The sequence below is a fragment of the Typha latifolia genome, chromosome 15, assembly GCF_019914945.1.
Source record: "Typha latifolia isolate L0001 chromosome 15, TyphaL0001v2, whole genome shotgun sequence".
Lineage (NCBI taxonomy): Eukaryota > Viridiplantae > Streptophyta > Magnoliopsida > Poales > Typhaceae > Typha > Typha latifolia.
In genome coordinates, this window is record NC_133100.1 from 290,075 (window position 1) to 307,191 (window position 17,117).

The window sequence follows — 17,117 nt, forward strand, 5'->3', positions numbered from 1 at the left end:
TATTGATGGCTCGGCAATGCGGTGAACATGTTTCGATAGCTTTTGATTCGAAGTAATTGTTCGACGATATCTAAGAAGAATTGCTTTTTGTTCGGCTCATACTAATTTTAGTAAAATTAATAGATAAGTCTTTTATGACTCTAATGCTAAACTATTTTTATAAAGAAAATTACTTGATGAATTAATTTGATTAATAATTTTACTGTGCAGTGGTTTGAAAGAGCAACTCAACGACGCGATCGAGAGCAATAGCTCGGTGATGCATATGATATGATCAAGACCATAATTTAGTTTGTGAATTGAAATGAAAAAAATACACAGGGATCAAGGAGGAGGAAGCAAAATAGAGCTATAGAAAATTGCAGCTATATGGGTAGGTATTTGTCTATCTCTTGTCCACTAAAATCCAAAGAACAAGCTTAAGCCAAGTAGAACAGCGACAACTCCTTCCGTGATTCCCTGCAATTTATATCATCTCTCTCTTCGAGTCAATGGTCTCAAAAGACCTAACCCTCCTCCCTCTTGGACTGGAGCTAAGCAACTACTATAGACATCTAAATGCAAAACAACAAACAATTAATATACCCCTTTGATTTAGTTGTCATTATGTGTACACATTTCCTCAAACAATTTTTTTTAAAGAGAAAGAAAAACAAGTTTTATTTACACTTTATTATATAGATATTTACGGTTAGTTGCTGTATAAATGAGTAAATTCTTATTTTAAGCCGTACTAAAGGCACTGACCACCGGCCTGCATAGACACATGCTATAAGAAAAAGAGAGAAAAAAAAAAAATAAAGGATACTCACCTTTGCCTTTACTGTCTCCGATAGCCGCTCACCGTCACCCAAGCTCAAGTCTGGTGCCCTAGCCCGAGGGAAGGAGGAAAAAAAATACATACATACATATATATATATATATATATATATATATATATATATATATATATATAGAGAGAGAGAGAGAGAGAGAGAGAGAGAGAGAGAGAGAGAGAGAGAGAGAGGTTATCATATAAGTTAAAAATTTAAGTTGCAGATGGTGAGCGACGAAGCTATTAGAAGGGGTGTCACATGGTACTCCTTATGCCACTTGCCAGTATGCTACTAACACGACCATCCATAATTTTAATAGTGAAAAGAGAAATAAGAATAGAATAGGAAAAGTAAAATGTAGAGATATAATGAATACCTATAAGGTAAAGTGTGAATGATTCAACTATGAAGAGACAATGCCAATTGAATTAAATTCTGTGCCGGTGTTTGGCTAAAAGAATAGAAAGAATAGAAGCTATATTTTGGAGGAAAAGAATGATTCAGGTACAGTTCAGAAAAACTTCTTGTGTAAAGTTTATTTGAAAAGTCAAATCTTGCAATGGAAAAAAATAATAATAATTTACAATCATATAAAAACCGAACAAATCATATGGCAGTAAACTGCTACTGCCGCCTTAGAAGTAGAAGTAGGCAGCATGATGAAATGAAAGCAAACCGAATTAATGAGAAGTGAATGCATCCTGAAGAGAAGAGTAAGCTACCAAACAATAGGAAACCATGCTAAGTGCTTTCATTTTGATTGGCCTTGAAATCCTTGTGAGAGGCTTCCCATAACAATTGTTCGATGCTCAGCTTCCTCAGCTCTATCAGGCCTCGCTCCACTGTGACATCAAAGAGCACATATAGATAGGTATGAACGTCCATCCATAAAGAGAAGAATGTCATGTCTCATGCAATGATGTGCAGTTTTCTCAACGCCAGTGTGCACGAGTTGAGTTGAGTTGAGTTGAGTTGAGTTGAGTTGAGTTGAGTTGAGTTGAGTTGAGTTGAGTTTAATGGCTGTGTTATCATGTCAGTAACTATTGACTGGGAAACAAGATGTTAGTTCCATAAACTAAAATCAGCAAAAGTGATTCAGAATTCGGAGCAGAGTTGTGTCAAAGCCCAGTCTGTAGAATGGAAAAAGAGCATGCTTTCTACAAACAAAACTTAAGCGTAGTTAAGAGAATGGATAAAGAAGAATTACCATCAACAGCGTCATGTGAAGTTGGTTGCTGACCAAGCCGGTCAATCCAGAATTGCAACCTCTCTTCCGCGATGTCTTCCTCCACAAGATGGTCTTTAGCTCTTCTCCAGAAATAAATCAGCCATGCCTGTTCATGCAAGACATGTTGTAGGACGATAAAATTGAATTCATAATAAGAAGAACCGCAGGAACGGAATTCCAAATAATATTGCCATGAAGACCTAATAATAGACTATAACAGGTGGTATCATCTCAATTCTCAAACCACACAGAACTAGAAAGTCTTAAAGAGCAAATGTATCTACTCATGCATGAGGAAAATAAATCCTCACCATAATAAGCTGGAGACTTTTGTAAACATTACAACTGGTTGTATAAATTTATAGCTGGGCAGAGAACTGGTGCCAGTAGTAGAACAAATGGACTAAAGAATGAGGATGATGGCTGCTAACTACTGAAGTAGAAAGAAACCGTGACGGAAATAGGAGTAAGAGTTTGGCAGAGTGTAAGTTCGAACAAAGGATTTCTTATTACTTCCAAATTATCTTGGTTTTTCCTCACCTCTCAAGGCACCACATACTTCAATAAAATCATTCCTTCATAGGTTTATTTATCCTAGCACTATATTACCTTCTCGCTTACCATGTAGAATTGCCGTTTCAATTATACTAAGTCAAAACTAAATCTATGACGACCTAGAGTAAGAAAACAATGAATAAGCATCTGACATACCAACAAGAAAACAATGTAAAAGTGTCAGTTTGTATATTAAGATGACTTTATTTGTGTACTTATCTATGTGTATATATGTATCACGTCACCAATAATCTCAATTTCAGTATTTCCTGTTCTATTTCATTAAGAAACTGAAAGATAATGTCGATATGCCAAATGTTCTCCTTTTGTTCTCTCAACCAGTCAACCCAGTTCAGCAACCTTTACGAGTATCTGCTATATTTGACAAATTTTTTGCACTATGGTATAAAGAGTCGAAAGAACTTGGAAGTTGTTAAGTGAACAAAAATAATAGGAGCAAAATTAAAATAAGTCCAATTCACCAAGAAATTGCATGGAAGGCCAAAACAACAACCAATCCCTTAGTCTCGACCAAATGTGGAGCCAATCATTATGAGGAATTACATATAGCAACAGTAATGCAATGAGGAAAAAGCAATCCACAAGATATATCTAAAAAAATTCAGGATGGACCTGCTTGAACAAGACATCTTCCACCTCCTCCTGATGTAGATCTGGAAAAAACTAGATTTCAGTAATATATACGCTCCAATAACTCGCACATCGAGTGAGAAATATACACGGCATAATTGAGCACCGTAAAAACATATGGTAGTAAAATAATGAAGAGAATATCATAAGCAAACATTTTGTAGCTATAGAATAACTGCTAATAAAATTATAAATCATATTTGACTAGAAGAGAGCAATAAGGAAACAGAAGAGAAAAGGAAACTTTACACCTAACGCTTGAAGAAAATATAAAATATCTATACCAAATGCTTCCATGAATTTTGGATCACCAGGCGATTTAAGATCTGCAGCAAACAAAAATATAGAAATGTCTTATGTGCTTCAGATATAGGAAACATGTGCAAATTGCTCAGCAAAAAGAGAAAGGAAAACGAAAAGCAACTTGTGCTGGCAGAAGATTCTAACTGAGGTCTTCCCCATTTCATTAGGAAAAAAAAACCTTACATTTGGAGAAGGTTGCAACAATAAAAACTGAAATGAATTTACATATTTAAGCATCTTTTCATACATTTAGTGATAATGCAGTCCAATTATTGAAGAGCAATTCAGTAGAGCAAATTGTATCTTGATTAGGCTCTTTTTGTTATAATCTACCCAGAAGATAAATGCAGCTACTGTATTCAACCTCATCTTCTTCCATCTTCACCTAGACTATTCTCTGGTGAACCTCAATGTTGTTACATTCAAATAATCTAAAGGGCATGTTTGTATGACGAGAATCATATAATACATGTTCTAAGGAACAAACCTGCATCCGTCTGCCAAAGTAAATTAGGACGTCGATCATGGGCTAAAGCAAGTATGACAGCATCCTCAACCTTAAGATAACATCAACCAAAATTAAGAATAGGGAAACTTTTACATAAACTAAAAATGGTAAATGAACCCAGAAATATTATTAAAATCAAGAAGATCAGAAAAAGAAAGTTCATATGTCAAGAGCTACACCAAGGAGAAAGAATACATGAGTAAAAAAGAGAGGAATATAACAGAATCTCTGAAAAATGGAGTGAATACCTTCAAGGAAGCTAGTTCTCTCAAACCTTTCTCAACAGAGAGCATGCTTTCTATGTTGCCTTCTCCAGTTAGGTTACTTAAATTACGAACAAACTTGTTTCCTCCCTCAGGATCAACATTACCTATTTAAAAATAATAATTAATAAGAAAAGAGATAAGCTTCTAGATTTATTTATATCATAAATGTTATAGCAATAGTAAAGGGCCTTAAGGCTTTCCGCTGCACAACCTTCTTCCTTAGCTCTTTGTCCAGCAGAAATGACAACATCAAAAGGACGAGGAGCAAGTGATGACCAGTGCTCATGCTTGGATACAGCAATCTCAGGGTAGATGCCTATGAAAATAACAAGGCTCAGTAAGATGTTGTCTAACTGGCTTCAGAATGAAATCTGTAAGAATGAGAGTGCAAGGTATACTTTTGAAATGTTTCAAGTATCAATTTCTCTCGTGCCCATACATGCAAGTGCGGGCAAATACACACAAGCACACAAGTGCTGAAAGTTATACAATGCTTGCCCATGCACTGCTGATTATGTCTGCAGCTGCATAGTGGGAGCAACAGACACAATCTTGAGCAATCAAGTGTGAGGTGACCCTCATGGTTGCATGGCTGCACACTATAGAACAACATGGGCACAATATATATATTTTTTTCACATACACATTTTTTACATTTCTAGATCGCATGCAATAGTTGGCATCAGCCCTTGAATATTTCAGAAATACCATGACTTAAATGATTACCATATTGAACAGCTAGGCCCCAATACCGCGAAAGCCAACACCTCTTTAGCTCAACCTCTTCCTATAATATGGACGAGCATATGAAATCAAATTTTCTTGAAGCACAATAGTTTTCAAACTTCACAAAGGACTTGCTTAAATTTAGAAAAAAAAACCATTTCTTCTTTGGATAAGATCATTCTCTGTGTCATGGAACGTAAAGCTTGTCCTTCAGATTCAGCTTCTCTAAGTTGTTGCACAGCAGTTGCAACCTCCTCCCTTGCAGACTATAATTCAAGATGCCATTGATTAAGCTAAAGCAAGAACTCACCTGAATAAGCAATGCTTAGCAAAATACAGGTTCCAGCACAAAATGGGAAAAATGGCTTGTACCTGAACTTGTTGGTGAAGAGCTGCTACCTCCTCACCTTTCGTATCATCCTTAGTTTGCATGGCATCTCTGATCTCTTTCTGTTTTTTCCAGATTAACATTGCAATTCATTCAGCATCTCCGATCTTGATAAGCTGGTTGGTAACATTTTAAGCGCAAAGAAGAGGTATGCAAGCAGCAGAATATTCTTTTTACAGGTTCACTCAACCATTTAAGGAATCAAGCTTATTAAAGCTTTACTTTTCTGGGCTTTTCTATATTACTGCTATAGTAATGCTACAACGAAAAAAAGAAAAGAAAAGAAAAGAAAATGACTTGCAAATAAGCCAAAACCCAGGACCTATTTACTCTAATATGGACTTAAAGTTAGGACTTCCTAAAGTCTTGCTAGAAAATTCCCTCTCCCCACCCAAATTTCATGTCTTTGTAATCGAAAGGAACTACGACACAAAAATTCTAATATTCTCTATCAACGAAAGGTAGAATATATAACTGAGATTCTTCATTTGAAAAAACCCCACCACTAGCCTTCTTAACAAAAGTACAAATAAAACTATGTAAAACATTTTTAGATTGCTATGGCCTGGGTGTTTGAGCAAGTGAGCATGTTGGGATCCAGTTTGTCATGTCTCTGCACATCCCTAAACATTTTTTTCGGGAATATTCACAAAATCAAGTGTATCCAATTGTATAAATCTTCCATTTTATTAAGAGACAGCTATACAATTCATACCGTGTAATATTAGATTAAATTATCTGGTACTGACTAACAATATCTTAACCAAGTTAAGCTTTGATTTGATTACAACAATCTACAAGAATTATGACTCAATTGCATAACATCATACCTCCTTTTGCAACAGCATTGCCTCCTTCCTGCATTTAAAATATCTTATCCATAAAAGGAGCAAAAAAAAGGAGGGAGAGAGAGAGAGAGAGAGAGAGAGAGAGAGAGAGAGAGAGAGAGAGAGAGAGAGAGAGAGACTCCATAATATGAATTGCTCAAAATTACCTTTTCATTAGCCGAACCTCCAAAGATAACCCTTCTCCAAGATTGGAGACCTGAAAAGTTGATTAAAAAATTGTACTCTTTCAACATCACAGAAATTATTCATATGGTCACACCAAACTAATATGAAATCAAGGTGCCCTAATTTGCATTATATCCAGTTCTCAACTACCTCTGTCCATTTACATTGATCTATTTACCAAGGATTTAAATGTAAAAAATAATCTCTCAGGGTTCTCTTCCACCACAAATACCTTCCAAATGCACTACATATTCCACATTCTTTAAATTAACAGGCCCCTAGATCTTATGCCATAAGAGTTGTTGCAAAGACCTGCTCATATCTATATGGTCAACACTATCAACCAGTGTTCTAAAACTTCAAGTATAAGCGTAAATCGATGGTTCTCTATGTATTCCAATATGCGACATGACATGCATGTATGTTCGAGATAGATGCCAATATTTGCTGAACAATAGCTTTCTAGATAGATAAAAAGGCTCTGTCAGAATAGTCAGACATTAAAAAATGTTGCACTTCCCAATTTATAATACTGAGAGACTTAATAGTAGGTGTTGTTGACACTAAACCACAGATCTAATGTATTTCACCTTCAAGTTGAATCTTGACAGGAGAAATCACGTGAAGATCTATAACTAGACTCTTCCAAATCTAGATAACAATGGACTAGATCATGCACTTGGTGTAGGTCCCTAACAGAAGAACAAGTAAAGCTGTTATATAGTTAACAATAGTATTTAACAGAAAAACTGATAAGAACCTAAGACATCATTTAATTTGCATACTTATCGAACTCCAAAGTTCTTCAAATCACAATAAAAAAAGACAATCAGTTCCATGATAAAAGACTTAAGACAACCAAACAATCAACATCTTGATAATAATTACAAAATAGTAAGATGACAACTAGACTAACAAATAACCTGTTTCTCGAGCTCCCTGGACCTGGCTTCTGCTTCCTCAAACTTCTGTTCAGCTAGTCGCAACTGAATGACATATTCCTAACAGTTACCAAACGCCTAGTAAAGCTAGGATACTTTAGTTCAAAAAGTAGAAGTATAACGTACTCCATTGAGAAGTTTTTCATTCTCTTCTTGTAGCATATCAACCTGCAAATTTGCAAAAGCCAACTAAGATAGAATATTCACTGATTGTTTAGCATTGCCTCTAATTACTAATGATTCTAGCTTGTTTGAAAATTTAAGAAAAGAAAAGAGTGAAAAATAATCAGAACATTCATCCTCCAAGTGCTTCCATTTTATCAAACAGTTGAGGAATGAACTTATAAATTAGAGGGATTACCTCATCTCTTAATGCAGAAGTCTCACGTGAATCTACTGGTTCTCTTGAGTTTAGATGCCCTATGTCTGGAAGAATTCTGCAACATAACCAACAGTTTTTATGGAAACCAAGAATAGTTCAGTAATTTTCTTTACCTAAACTGGCTATATGTTGATTAGTGGAAAGATTTTCAATGAAAACACATGAAAAAGCAAGATATGCATAGACATGTGCAAATTTCACTGATTAATGATATATTCTAATGATATATTCTTAATTACCAACGGTTCAATTTGACCAAATAGTATTGCGAAGAGGTGTTGGGACTACAAAGAGAGGGCAAATCAGACATCATGTCCAGATTGTATACTGCAGTTACTGATTGCAGCTTGTAAGCCTTTGATTTATATTATTTTATATTATCAGTTCAGTAAGACAAAACTAGAAACTTCAGAAAATTTTAAATCAATTATGTTGAATGTGAATTATCAGCTGCGCATCCAGAGCTTATAGTGTTCCAAATGAATATAAGGAATAACAAGAATTGCTGACAAAAAAGAGATGCACGGTCCGAAAATATCCACAGTTATGAATATTGTGCACCTTATATTGGTCAGCACATCAATAACCATAGGTAATTCTATGAATTTATAAAGCTGGCAAAACAAACTATAATTAAGCTGGCATTCCTAAATAACTACCCAAGCATCTATATGAACCTATGTGAAAGTAAAAACCGCATCGAATTGTTCTGGTAGTTATCCACCTATTTGGCAAGCCTAGTAACACTCGAGCTAGTAATACACTTCACATAATATTCCTAAGCAGAAGTGCATCATAACATTGAAGAAAAATGACAGTCTTACCTTCTATCATTCCGCCTAGTGACGGGAACCTCTATTGCCGGTAAAGCTGACGGTGTCCTGAAACTTGATGGCATGATAGACGGTGTTGTGCGAATTGATAAAGATGGCCTTCCGGTAGAAGTAGTGCGACCCACTGGAGTTGGTTCTATAAGTTTCTGACCTAACTAGGTAAATTGTGATAAGATTAAATTAGCCAGGTCATCTTACACAGCCATTTGAGACGTGGAAATATTTAAAAACAGGAATTTTGTACAATAATAATTAAATCTTCATTCAAGCAACTAACATCATTATATTATTGAAGTCAACAGATCAAAATCAATCCTAACAGTAGTCAATTGGAAGGAGATCAGAAGAAATCCAACTAAAAATGAATCAAAGTCAAGAAATTTCAAATTAAATCTCAAAATTCATTCAACAAAAATAGAACTACTATTACTCCTCAAAACAATCAACTTAGCTCAATCTAAACTAGGAAACAGAACAAGGAAAACAAAAACCCAAACTTTTCTAATTCAAGTTAGTTACCGCTGGCGAGGTGGACCTGCGAGACGTCCCAAAACCAGCGGTGGCGCTTTTTACGCTCCGGGAAGGACGGGAGACGGCTAACTGGAACTCGCCCTCGTCGTCCTCGTCGTCCCCGGCGACCCGCGACGCCATGACCTTTGCGAGGCGGGCGTTGGCCTTCCTGGCAGCGGCCTTCTGCGCCCTCTTGATGGCGGAGGCGCCGGTCTCCGAAGCTGAACGGTAGTTCGACGGCGGCGACGTCGAGCCCGTGCTGCTTGAGTCATCCATCGCCGTCGAGATATTTAGTTTAAGGTGGAATGGGGGAACTCTCCGAGGGTGATCTCGCAGGGAGTGGGAACTTAAATGCGGGGGGCGGAAGGAGGGAAGGAGTCAAGCGGTGAGGCCCACGGCGACGTGTCAGAATTTAACACGTTGTCCAATGGATTGGGTCAATGGGTTCGTTGGATACGAGAGTTTATATTTTAGCGTTGAATGAGGGAGTTTGGCGGGCAGACTCGGAATTGTTGACCAAAATAGGTCTATTTTTTAAATATATTTACTAAAATGGATCAACTCTCAAATTTAAATACCGGGTCTATTTTACTGCAGTAAGACGCTCAACTATTAAGTGTTTTACTAAAAACGCTAATGAGATCAGCATTTTCTTAAGTAAAATACTAATTTTATTAGCATTTTTAGTAATACACTTTAGATAATACTTAATATCCCTTAGGCTAAGAAAGTATTTATTTTAAAAAAATACTTAGCAGTTAAGCGTTTTACTAAAATGCTTAAAAGATATGCATTTTAATTAGTGAATCGGACCCCTTTTGATATTTAAATTTAGGAGTGATCTATTTTGATAAATAAATTTTAAAATAGACATAATTTGGTCAAAAACTCGCATACTCGTGACCCGTGAACAAGTTTTTATTTTTACATTTTTTTCATATTACCATTTTATTTATTTTTTAAATATCATACCATTAGTTAAATCTAGTAAATCACAACTAAACATACTAAAGATTAAAAAAATATTTTACCCATGCATAAAATAATTTAAAATCTATCTAATATTTTATCTACTGTTATAGCGCAACGAAAAATACTTGAGTTATTTAGATGTATTTAGAAATATTGTTAAAAACTAACTAGGAATCCTCAAAATGCTAAATATTTTGGTAATAGTAATATTATTATAAAAAATATAATAATAATTACGCTATTAAAAAATGTATTTAACCCTTATTTTCATCTGAATATAATTTTAAGCTTAAAAATCAAGCTAAATTGTAAGAGAGACGCTTGATTACAGTAAGCGGGGCTAGTTCAAATCAAACTCGGGTCAAGTTTAATTTTTCCAGCTTGAATCAATACAACCTTGAGTCCTTTTACTTAATACCTAATTTTAACTTTATAATATATTATATATAAACACGTCTGAACAATCCAGTCATGGGGCCCACCTCCTAATACACGAATCACCGACGCACGGATCTCAGAGCATGTTTGACTTTTATCAATTTGAATTAGAAAATTCTCTGCTCACTTTACGTGCTTATTTCATTTTAAAACTTATCTTTTTTCAAAATTTCCAATTCAAACTGAATTTTTTTTTTATTTGGACGCTTTTTGAAGTATAAGCTATTTCATAGGTATTTAATTAGAAAAGCAGAAGTGATGGTGTGATCCGGAAAAAAAATATATAAAACGAAGGGTGTGAAATGAAAAATATTAAAAAGAAAAAAAAATATACGAACGAGGGTTTACCTTAGGCGAAGGGTTTCTCCCCACCCTCTCCAACCCATAACCTCCGCCTCCGCCTCCGCCACCGAATCCGTTACTAACGATCCCTGACATCCTCGGGGATCCGGTCCGATACCTAGCCGCGGCCCCTCCTCCGCCGCCGACGATCGCCGGTATGAGACCGCCGCGTCCTCCTCCTCTGCCGTGCTCATCGTCATCGTCGTCGTCGTCGTCGTAGACCGGCGTCACCATCCTCTTCGCGAGGAAGGCGCTCGCCGCCTTCGCCCTCTCGGCTCGCCTGCCACTCGCCAGCGAGTACGCCGGCGAGGAGGGCTCCGAGTAGCCGCTGCTCCCTTGCCGTCCGTACGCGGGGCTCCCCGCCCGCCTCCGATCCATCGAGGCCGACGACGGAGATGGAAGAGACGGAGGGAGATGAAATGGGAAGCGATCGAGGACGAGATTCCAGTGCCGGAGAGGTTATATACGTGCGAAGGTATGGGGATCGGGTATTTGGTCTCGAACAGCAAAACAGGTTAGTCTCATAACTCTCTTCTTTGTAATTGGTACACGTGGCGTATCATATCATCCGACGCACGAAAGATAACTGAGCTGGCGTTGATGGGATTATTCCCAAGTTGCTCATTCAGGAGTTCCAACGTCACGAATCACGAGGCAATGCTTCTGTCACGAGTGCATTAAATGTTAGGTTCGTCAACGTGGCATCGCCTCCTCTATTTTATTTTATTTAACCATTTATTTGATTAATTCATAAACGAATATAGATATAAATTAGACACAAGGTCTCCGGCATCGCTCCTTTATCTATTAGCGATTACTTTTCTCTTTTTCTTTTTATTTAATTTTATTTTCGGTGAGTTGGATGGCAGTTGATATTAAAAACCGACCAGATTTGATTAAATTAGGTTTCAATCACGAGAAAGTTATAGGTTTGATTGCCTTTTTCAGCTAACTTGACATCAAATTAAAAGCGATTTTTTCCAAGCTTTTTGTTGATAATATAAGTTATTATATTTTTCTCGTGAGCTCAGATGATGACGTATGCGGAAAGAATTATTTTTCTTAGATTTGGTTAACGGACTAGTAGTAGTAGGGGTGTAATCTAGCTGCGAGATTTGAATTAAAAACAATTTTGAGTCTAAATATGTGATCAAGTTTGAATTAAAATTATTTTAATTTAAACTAATTTTGAGATTATTTAAATTTAAACTGTGCCTAAATAAGCCCATCAATAAATAATTATAATTTTAAATTAAATTTTGAGTGAAAATATAAACTAATAGAAATATTTATATGTTTAGAAAAGATATGATACGACCGAAATTCAGAATTAAAATAAATTATAAAATAAATATAAAAATATTTATTAGAGATAAATTTGTAGAAAATTAAATAAATTTTTTAACATATTTAAAATATTATAGATCAAATTCATATGATTAAATTAATGATTAAAAATATTTTAAAAAGTAATAATTATAATTAAATTATAAATTATAAAAAAGATAAGTTGATATATGTAAATTAGAGGGAGTAAAGTGAATATAAACATTTGAGTGTAATTTTCCTGCAAAATTTAAATGAAAAAGGCATATGTATTATATATCCACAGTTGGGAGGGTGAAAATGTAAATTTAGCCCCAATAGAAAAGGCAGAACAAATTTCGACCGCGTGACTATCGCTCTCTCTCTCTCTCTCGCTCTCGCTTCCCCTTCAGATCTCGACTTGCTCGATGCTTCTTCCTCCGTAGCATCAGTCTCCCCCCATGGGCTCTGCCTACTCCCAAGCCCAACCTGAGGACTCCGACTCCGACCCCGACTCTGATCCGCCTCCGGCGGCGGAGCCGGATCCGGATACGGATCCTCGTCGCTCCTCCAAGGAGAAGGTCCTCGAGCAAGAGCCGGAGATCCTGCCCTGCCGCGCCGCCGCGTCCCCCCTCTCCCCGCAGCTGTCCGCCGCAGGCACACCTCGCCTCCTCGGTCCCACCGTCAAGGTCTGGGATCCCTGCCACGTCCTCCTGCCCCCCCCGCCGGCGTCGGCGGCGGATCGGGCGGCAGCCGAGGTGCTTCTGATCAGCCACGGAGAGTTCGCGGCCTCGCTCCGGCCGGATCTTGTCGGAGGGCGGTGGCCGGCGGCGGGACTGACGGCGACAGGGGAGCGGCAGGCAAGGGCGCTTGCGGTGTTCCTTAAGTCGCAGGGGGTGACGTTCGAGGCCGTGTACTGCTCCCCGCTGGATCGGGCGAGGGCCACTGCGGCGTTGGTTTGCCGGGTAAAAGAAGTTCATCACATCTTTATTCTTTCTGCATTATCGAATTAGAGCATAAATTTTGTCACTTTATCTAATTCTTTCAATATTAGTTTCTAATTGAAGCGTGTTTTTCTTGATATAGAGATTCCTAAATTCCTTAATTGTTTGGAAGTCGGATAAAGTAGTTCAGGCACTGCTCAACATGATATTTTTAATCACGTTGAGAAATCGATGCACATTGTGAAATTCTGTAGATGTTGTGAAAGAATTTAGTATCTCTTTTCTTTTATGAACGCAATTTGCTAATTCTCGACTATTGTTTGCAGAAAATTTAATTTGTTATTTGATCTTGGTTCTCCTTTTATTCTAGTAACGATATTAACCGTTAGAACCTAGCCTTTAAGAATTAGTTAGAAGTTAATGATCAAGTGAGAAGTAAGGAGACTTTCTAACTGTTCCTCTGGGAGATCTATCATATCATCTAGACACCTACTAGGGCGCAGGTTGCAATGTAAAGTATATAATCTCGATTCCCCGTAACAATTACCTTCCTAACCCAACGACCATCGCGAATCTAATCCAAAGACGGAATTGGTTTTCGACTCACGAGCAGAAAGTTTGAGTTACCACTAATCTCAAAGTTAAGATATAACTCTAGATCAAACGGTCGGATGATAGAGTACTTTTGAGGATCGAGATAGATTCGAGATGGAGAACAAATCTATCTAGGTGGATTGTGGAAATGGGAGGCCGAAGAGGCGTGGTTGTGATCGGCCTAAGGTTGTGGTATGGTTATAGAGATGACAATGGTAGAAGTTAAGGTAGTCGGTAGGAAAGTGATAGAAAAAAAGTAGGGTCATTCCTTGGGGGTGTAGTCAGACAAAAAAAAAGGCAGCAATGAAGATTCTAGATGGTGCTTAGGATTCCAAAGCTTAGAGGTAACCGAACAAGGAAGGAGACGATCTTGCAAAATAACTTCAATAATTCAAAATAATTATTCAGGTGCACGCCACATCTATTTATAGGTGGCTCCTTGACTCGACTAAATTTAGTAATAGGATCAAACAAGCTCAAATCTTATTGCCTAACATAAACAAAAACACTTAATTAAAACACCTAAGTTAGGATTCCTCGCTGTCGGGTGTCCAAACGCCTAATTAATTTTTGGCTCTCGGGTAAATGCGTTCAAATGCTTATAGGGTCGTTCGAACGCTTATTTAATCTTCTGCTATCATGAATTTGCATTCGAACGCCTGAAGGGCCGTTTGAATTCCTAATCTTGAAATTAGTTCTTTCGACTGCTTGAACATTTATTTCTTCTGCAAATAAACTATTAGCTATTGGTTAAATTCCCCCTTTTCTACTATGTGCTAATGTATGTTGCACACTTATATGCAGAGATATAGGGTAGGTAGCAGCTTTTTACTGTTGATGTTGTTGTCTATGGTGGCATTGCAATGTGACCTTTTGTTGAAGATAACTGATCTTAAAAAATCATGCCAGTAATAGATGATCTTGGAGTTCAAAAGGTCTATTTGCCATTGATGAGGTTATTGTTGATATTTTGTCACACATCTTGGAGTTCGATCTGTTTCTCTATGGCATGTTTCGTTTTTCACAAACCATTATTATCCTAATAATAAATCAATCTCTATTCTACATCTGTCATATATACTGAACCATTTCAAAATAATTGTGCCACTGACTGGCCAAGAATAAGCTGTCAGTTGAGTTATTGCTGCTTCACGATTTTCGTCCAGGAATATGATAGCATATGGGCTTGATGTGGCTGTTCTTTGACTACTTTCCATGCAACTTCTTTAAATGCTGACACACAATTTTTGAATTTTAAATATTTAAGTAAAGATGTTAACTTTCTGACGAATCATTTTCAAAAGCTGTAATCTGTAAAATGACGAGTCATCTTAGCAAGGATGAAAATTGCTTTCCAGCAGAGAAGAAATAGCTTTGAGAGGAACTGGTTAGAAAAATGGAGAAAGATAAGATTGATTGAAGAAGAAGAAGAAATGGACGAATCAATAGCTGACGTTTACTCCTTTTCCTATATACTCTATCTGATACGACTGATAACTTAGCATAACTGGCCTAGGACTTCAATTGGTAATAATTGACTCGAAAGAAAATTTTATAGTAAAAGATTAGCTAAAAATTTTGAGAAGTACATAACGGTAAGTATACTCAACAAAAATCTCAGACAACTAAATATAATTATCATCCTAGAGTTGGGTAGCATCTGATTGTATTCGAGATGCTCAAAAACTCCTCTGCTGCTGTTCACACGCCCTTTTCTACCACTTTGCTTGGATACTTTAAATAGATGCAATATAGTTTCTGACCCTTCTAAAGAGAGAGTTACCTGATCATAAGTGGCTATCCCGTTATGAGAATTGTCATCCTCAAACTGAACAACCCGTCTATGAGAAACATCTGGAAAGTTCTGCTAGTCTGTCCTTTGAACTGTTTTTAGTACTCTTTTCATCTGCATGGTCATCTGAACTGAATGATATATCATCCAATTATGCAGGAGCTTGATTTTCCAGATAATCAGATACAAATCTCGGATTCTTTGGTTGAGATGAGTCAGGGGCAGTGGGAAGGCTGCATTAGATCAGAAATTTATACCCCAGAAATGGTTAATTTAATTGACAAAGCCCAGCCAGATTTCTCTGCACCTTCAGGAGAATCACTCAGGCAGGTGGAATTTCGGATGATTGAATTCCTCAACAGGACAGTCATCAGATTACCTGAAAAGCTGGCCATAGAAGATTCATTAATACATCAAAATGAGGTCAAGGGGTTCTCTCGCCAAAGCTCAACTAATTCAGTACAAGAACGAGATGGCCCTCAATGGGATCTGCTTTACAGGCTTAATAGACCTGGCCTTCAGAGGAAGAAATCTGGAAAGAGCAGGCTTCAATTTGTTACATCCACAGAAAATGAGACTGAAGATGACTTTTCTCCTAGTGAAGGCCACAAAGGAAATATAGGAAACCCTAACACCGCCATTGGGATTTTCACTCATGCAATCCCAATAAAATGTCTTCTTGCTGGCTTGTTAGATTGCAGTCCTATGATATCTCATAGAATATGTATAGATGACTCTTCTGTCACAGTCCTGGAGCACTCACTAAGAACCGGATGGCAGATAAAGGGGATGAACGATACTGCACATCTCAGGCTTCTTTAGAGAACCAACGGTGGAAGACTTCCTTTTTCTCAAACAATTATGAGTCTGAAAGATTGCGACATGCTAATTCTTGCTAAGAATTGGGTGTCTAAACTGTGTTTGCTATTCCAGAAAATCCTATATGCAATTTATCAGTCAGAATTGTCAGCTGATTTTTGATAATATTACCAGGGGATATCGGTTCTTTTGTTGATCTTGGTGCAAGCGGCCAAACCATTGAAAGATTTCAAAGGAGAAAAATTGTTATTTGTGCACGAGGCTCCTGGAGTTGTCCACTTGTACTTGTATTTTTAATCACCATCTCCACAAGCCAAGGAGATCTGGTTTGTGAGTTATTGTATTTTTTTCCCAGTTCCTTTTTATGCTTAAATTCTTAAATTATGATATTTTGTTTTTGATCCAATCATTTAAAATATTTCGCGTTGATCTTTTTGTAATGATAAAATTTTGAGAGTTGAGACTGTTATGTTCTATCTAAATGTGGGACTACAATTCTATAGTTCCTTTGAGGTGTTTCTACTTAAAATTTTCATGCCAATCTTAAGACTGGAGTTGGCTAGCCTTTGGTATCAGCAGTGATAGAATGGTTGGTACCCAGGAACTCTTTACAACCATTAAATGCCTGTAGCTATTCATCTCTTAAATCAAAAATATGATTGTGAATATAACAAATTCTTGATTGAATTATATTTATATGTGAACAGATGGAAACATTTTCTTCTATGTAAAGATAGTTTTTAGAGTTGAACTATGGAAATTAACATTTCCAGAGGGGCTTATGTGCAAACA

General features: G+C 37.1%; 2 protein-coding genes across 5 annotated transcripts; one reads left to right on the top strand and one right to left on the bottom strand.

Moving 5' to 3' along the window:
• Positions 1-1,325: 1,325 nt before the first annotated feature.
• Positions 1,326-11,297, bottom strand: LOC140802431 (coiled-coil domain-containing protein SCD2-like). Of its 4 annotated transcripts, none has more exons than XM_073157956.1 (17): positions 10,878-11,297; positions 8,601-8,764; positions 7,756-7,831; positions 7,521-7,562; positions 7,377-7,439; positions 6,435-6,484; positions 6,271-6,298; positions 5,425-5,502; positions 5,208-5,318; positions 5,053-5,113; positions 4,538-4,642; positions 4,309-4,430; positions 4,040-4,109; positions 3,534-3,575; positions 3,232-3,272; positions 2,023-2,149; positions 1,326-1,657 (listed from the first exon to the last, which is right to left on the bottom strand). In XM_073157956.1, exons 1-17 carry the CDS (start codon positions 11,247-11,249, stop codon positions 1,557-1,559), a joined length of 1,653 nt encoding a protein of 550 aa, XP_073014057.1. In that variant the 5' UTR covers positions 11,250-11,297; the 3' UTR covers positions 1,326-1,556. The 4 variants fall into 4 exon arrangements, with proteins under 4 accessions (XP_073014057.1, XP_073014060.1, XP_073014058.1 ...); XM_073157959.1 differs by having other exon boundaries at positions 8,601-8,760; positions 10,878-10,896; XM_073157957.1 differs by lacking the exon at positions 10,878-11,297 and adding an exon at positions 9,129-9,497.
• A 1,204-nt stretch (positions 11,298-12,501) lies between these two features.
• Positions 12,502-16,827, top strand: LOC140802328 (uncharacterized). Its single transcript, XM_073157823.1, has 2 exons — positions 12,502-13,141; positions 15,666-16,827. The coding sequence occupies exons 1-2, from the start codon at positions 12,638-12,640 to the stop codon at positions 16,326-16,328; spliced, it is 1,167 nt and encodes a 388-aa protein (XP_073013924.1). The 5' UTR covers positions 12,502-12,637; the 3' UTR covers positions 16,329-16,827.
• Positions 16,828-17,117: the final 290 nt, after the last annotated feature.

Coding starts and splice junctions, on each gene's coding strand:
- LOC140802431 (XM_073157956.1), bottom strand. CDS start 11,249: ATGGATCGGAGGCGGGCGGGGAGCCCCGCGTACGGACGGCAAGGGAGC. Junction 6,485..7,376: donor CCAGGGAGCTCGAGAAACAG/GTTATTTGTTAG, acceptor TCAACTTTTCAG/GTCTCCAATCTTGGAGAAGG. Junction 4,643..5,052: donor GGGCCTAGCTGTTCAATATG/GTAATCATTTAA, acceptor TTATTTTCATAG/GCATCTACCCTGAGATTGCT.
- LOC140802328 (XM_073157823.1), top strand. CDS start 12,638: ATGGGCTCTGCCTACTCCCAAGCCCAACCTGAGGACTCCGACTCCGAC. Junction 13,142..15,665: donor CTGCGGCGTTGGTTTGCCGG/GTAAAAGAAGTT, acceptor CCAATTATGCAG/GAGCTTGATTTTCCAGATAA.